Source organism: Arvicola amphibius, chromosome 12 (genome assembly GCF_903992535.2).
Source record: "Arvicola amphibius chromosome 12, mArvAmp1.2, whole genome shotgun sequence".
Lineage (NCBI taxonomy): Eukaryota > Metazoa > Chordata > Mammalia > Rodentia > Cricetidae > Arvicola > Arvicola amphibius.
In genome coordinates this window covers 111,359,928-111,364,596 of record NC_052058.2, presented here as the reverse complement: position 1 = coordinate 111,364,596, position 4,669 = coordinate 111,359,928, and the positions used below count along the sequence as shown (strand labels likewise).

The window sequence follows — 4,669 nt, the reverse complement described above, 5'->3', positions numbered from 1 at the left end:
TAGGACCAAGATCCTAGTGTGCACCCAGACTTTAGCACAACTGACTCCATGATAGAAGTCCCACTAAGGACATAAAACTCAGTATGTAGAAAGGACCAATGGTCAAAATAAAACAAAAGCCTAATTCCCTCAAAATCCACAGTTCTGGGAAAGTCTCTAAATGTAAACCTTACTTTTGGAATTCTGAAGTTCTGCTTCTGGTTAACTATTCTTGTTCATTAAAGTATGCTAATCCAGAACATGGATTGTGTGCTTAACAACCCACTGTGAGAAAATTTCAAGACTAGTCATGGATTTTAAACACCCAGGTCAGTGGCCTGCTAGTTAGTAAAGACGTCTAGGGTCTTATTCCAAAGTCTGTGTAGACTTCTTTGATGGATAACCTGCAATATGTCTCTGTATATGCCTGTGGAAATCCAAGTTGATGGTAGGTGTTTTCCTCCATGATTGTGAACCTTATTAATTGAGGAAGGGTCTCTCAGTTGGTCCAAGAGCTTGTGAACTGGCATTAATCTATCAAGAAAGCTTGCTCTGGGGATCTTATGTCTACCTTCAGAGTCCTGGAATTACAAGTAGAAAGTCACACCTGATCAACATTTACATGTAGTTTTAGGAAATATGAATGTCAGTCTTCACACCTGCAAGGCAAACCCTTTACCCACAGGGCTACCTCCTCAGCCCACTATGATATGTTTTAATCATACAATTAATTCTCAATTTCAAATGTCTCAAGCTAAAAATAATTTGTAAAAATGATGTTAGAGTTGTACTGTTAACTGTAATCATTTCACATTCTATACATATATCAAAACAGTACACTATAAAATACAATATTTATAATTATGATTTATCATTAACAAATAATATTAATAAAAATAAAAGTTATACGATAGCTATTAAGTAGTAACAGGTCATATTAAAATGATTGTTTTCTGACAGGTCAGTCTCATGATCCTTTGGTAACAATAATGTGGTCCAAGCAAAGTAAGTTTTACCCTGTATCCTAGCAAGCATATGAAGAAAAACCTGCCTAAACTTCTTACTCTTGCTACTCTTGGTCAATTCTTTTCTTCTGATGCCTGTGTTGCCTGCTGTTCTCCATTGTTTTCTCCCATCAAGACATTGCCCAATTAGGAAGAGTAGTTTCTTGGAGAGGTAAGCACTTATACAGAATTAGAATCTCTGTAAAACCACATGAGAACGAGGTCTTAATTCCACTTCCACGGATAGAAATGTCTTCAAATTGAGCGAATGATTTGTTGAGAAATAACAGTCATGCAATCACCTTGACCAGGGGCCCAGAAGATTCCACGTGAATCCTTCTGACCACTTTTATATTTCATTGCATCAGCATATTTCTATTTATTCAAACTTTACTTTTATTCAGCTGTAAGATTATTCGAATAATTCTTGCTTTTAACTACTATTCCAAGAACTATATTACATGTTTTTCTTTATGTAGTATGAGTGAAGACAGTGGTGGTGACCACCATTATTATTTCAAACATAGCAAGGTAAGTTTGATAATACTTTCTGTCCTTTCTATTTTCCATCTACCACAGCTATTATCAAATAAAATTTAATAAATCTCATAAAGATACTGTCTCAGTTAACTTATATCTTAAATAACCAAAGACAACATTCAAGATAACTCTTCTGATCAGAAAGAACTTTTCTTTGGCCAAAAAAGAGAAAGAGTAAATTACTGTATGGAGGAGTCCTTTTCAGTTACCTTAGAGAGGAACAAGAGAATTTTTCTGAAACATAGAAATAGCTATTTTCTTTGTTCTTCTGCAGAAAAATACTCAATGCCATTTAATTTCTACAAGATGAGCTTCTCAGGGGCCATGCACATGAGTCTTTGTTTTCCTATCAAAAAGGTATCAGTCTCTTTAACCTATTATCTCTTCCAAAGTGCTTTTCTAAGGGGGAAAGGTCCTCATACATATTTACAGCCATTTTAGATGACCATGGGCTATAGCGGTATATATATATATGAGTGCATGTGATTTTTTTCCTTGAGAGAAATTCATGTTTCCCATGTTGAAAGAGAACATTTAGCATGCAATAAGTTGCAAATTTTGATAACTTTTAAAACATTTTCCTTTTCCACTGGCAACCCTCTACTTCACAAAAATGCAAGCTGTTCCAGTCTATATTACTTCAAGTGTAATACAAATATATCATTGCAAATCAAATGTTGAAATATCTGGGTGCCCAATCCTGTCATTGTGTAGCTTGTCCCTGTTTTGGTGGTGGTAGTGATTACAGTGATGGTTAATAAAAATGAAAATCTTAAACATGAATGAATGTTCAAGACTTGTATCTTCAGTACTTCCTATGCATCCCCCTTTTAGATTAGAAAAAAATCATCAAAGGGACAGTTAATTAATTAACTTCTGAACATATACATTTAATGCTTAGATAAGCAAAAATAACTGTATATTTTAGACAACAGTTAGAATTAAATACATATCTCTAATGACCTGGGGATCAATACCATCCCCATTTACAAGAATGTTTCACACTTATTCTTATAAAATATTGAATGATAACAGAAGGATAAATATTATAGACTATCTGAAAGTGCTTCCTACCTGCACAGGAGTTCTCTGTGCGGCTACTTCAGAGAAGCTGAGGTTTAACCAGAAAGGGACACATTCATTATCAAGGGCTCAAGACTGAAATTTTCTTATGGGTGGGGTATTTCTGAATCTCTTGACATGCTTCATTATTTTATATAGGGCGAAAATACGTTCTTTTCCATAGAAACTGAAACCCTTGACAGAATGAAGGCCAAGGAAATAAAATCATTTATTATTTAAGTAGTTCTAATGAAATTCAAGAAAGTGCATCCATTCTTATGAAATCAAATTGTGCTACCTAAGGAAGATGGCACTAACTATGGCTAAATTTGGAGGTGTCTTCTTTTGTGACACTCTTATTTGGAATATCCTTAGTGGGCTGTCTGTCTCCTAACTAGCAGCAGATGCAGCAGTGTGGAGAGATAGGTTGATTTGAAAACTAGGAATTATGGCATGATTTAAATCTACCTTAGGTTATTATGAAATGGAAATTCATTATTACCTGACAGCTGGTGAAGAAGTTTGAAAAGAGTCAGAGGCTGCTTTCCAAGTAAAGTGTTAATGAGGGTATATTCAGAGGACTGTTGGTCTAACGAATATTCTAAATGCATTTTTTGTCAAAATGGTGCAAGCCCCAAAACATGTGTCTTGAGGATGAAAAGATGGAAACCTAGAATGGTGTCAGTCAAACTAGTTCCCATCCTCTTTACAGTGGCAACATGTGGCCTCTTATCTAAATCTGGACTTTGGCACACTGAAATCACTAGTTAATATCAGTGCCCTTACCTGCTTTATAATTATACCATGCTTACAATGATTCTGAAATTCATACTTCATTTTTTTTTTCTCAGAATAGGAAAATTTATTACTGTGTTTCAACTGTCAAAATTTAGGATCTTGGTCTTTCCTTCTTGCCTTTGTACAGGGCCAAAAGGGACACATTGGCTACTTTAACAACCTTAAAGCGGACTCCAGGAATATCACCTACAGCATGACCCTTTCGACCAAATCCAGCAACCAGAACTTCATCGTTTTCCTCAATGAAGTTCAAGCAACCATCATTGGGAACGAAAGCTGTGATCTTCTTGCCGTTCTTGATGAGCTGTACCCTGACACACTTCCTGATGGCAGAATTTGGCTGCTTGGCTTCAACTCCTACTTTTTCCAGCACGATTCCCTTGGCATGAGAGGCACCTCCAAAAGGATTGGCCTTCAGGGCCGTGCCCAAGTGGGCTTTCTTGTATTGTTTATCATGCCACTTCTGGTCCCGTCGGTGGCTGCGGAGCTTCCTGGCAGTACGGAGACCACGACACTTGCCCATCTTGCCGACGCCACGGGCCCGAGAGAAAGAGAGAACCGGAGCAGGAAGAACCCACAAGGCACTGCCTCATACTTCATTCTAAAGTCTGAGTAGATTCCCATAGAAGGCATACTTGCTGACCACACCTTCCTATTTCTCTATTCTGAGATTCCTGTAGATTTCTATGAGTTTTCTACAGATGAACAGTGCAATTGTCACTAGAACATCTATCTCTAGGGGAAAATACCCAATAGAGAGTATGGAAAATAAATGCACTCTTTGCAAATTGTAAAGATCAGTGGTCTACAGAAAGTAATTTTGTGCTGCTTACAAATGAATTCCCTAGTCCTAGAAGGTAGAAATTTCATTATACTATTTAGCTTGGAACATTCCTAATGCCTTCCACGGTTTGGGAGTGTTCTGGGGATGCAAATGTCTGACACAGCCATTTAACCTGCTAGCAATATTTGATAAACTCTTTTATAGTATGCTCAAACTAACTTGAACTGAATTTAGTAATAATGTTTAAAGAAAGGGAAGTAGATTATTTTTCTGAATAATTTGAAAAAAACTAATTAATTCTCTAAAATAAAGTAAGTACTCTTCAGAAATGTAAGCAGACTATATTTAGTAAATCAGACATGGCTTTCACTTCCTGAAAATCACCCAGAATGAGAGTTCATAATTTTACCATAAGAGTCATTAACTTATGAGTTGGCCGACATCATAATTTAAGTCAAATTTCATATATGCCTTGAATATACAATGTTCCTACAGAATTATT

General features: G+C 36.3%; 1 protein-coding gene across 1 annotated transcript; it reads right to left on the bottom strand.

The window, feature by feature from the left end:
- Positions 1 to 3,421: 3,421 nt before the first annotated feature.
- On the bottom strand, positions 3,422 to 3,963 carry LOC119827855 (40S ribosomal protein S23). Its single transcript, XM_038349779.1, has one exon. The coding sequence runs from the start codon at positions 3,904 to 3,906 to the stop codon at positions 3,475 to 3,477; it is 432 nt and encodes a 143-aa protein (XP_038205707.1). The 5' UTR covers positions 3,907 to 3,963; the 3' UTR covers positions 3,422 to 3,474.
- Between the last annotated feature and the right edge of the window lie 706 nt (positions 3,964 to 4,669).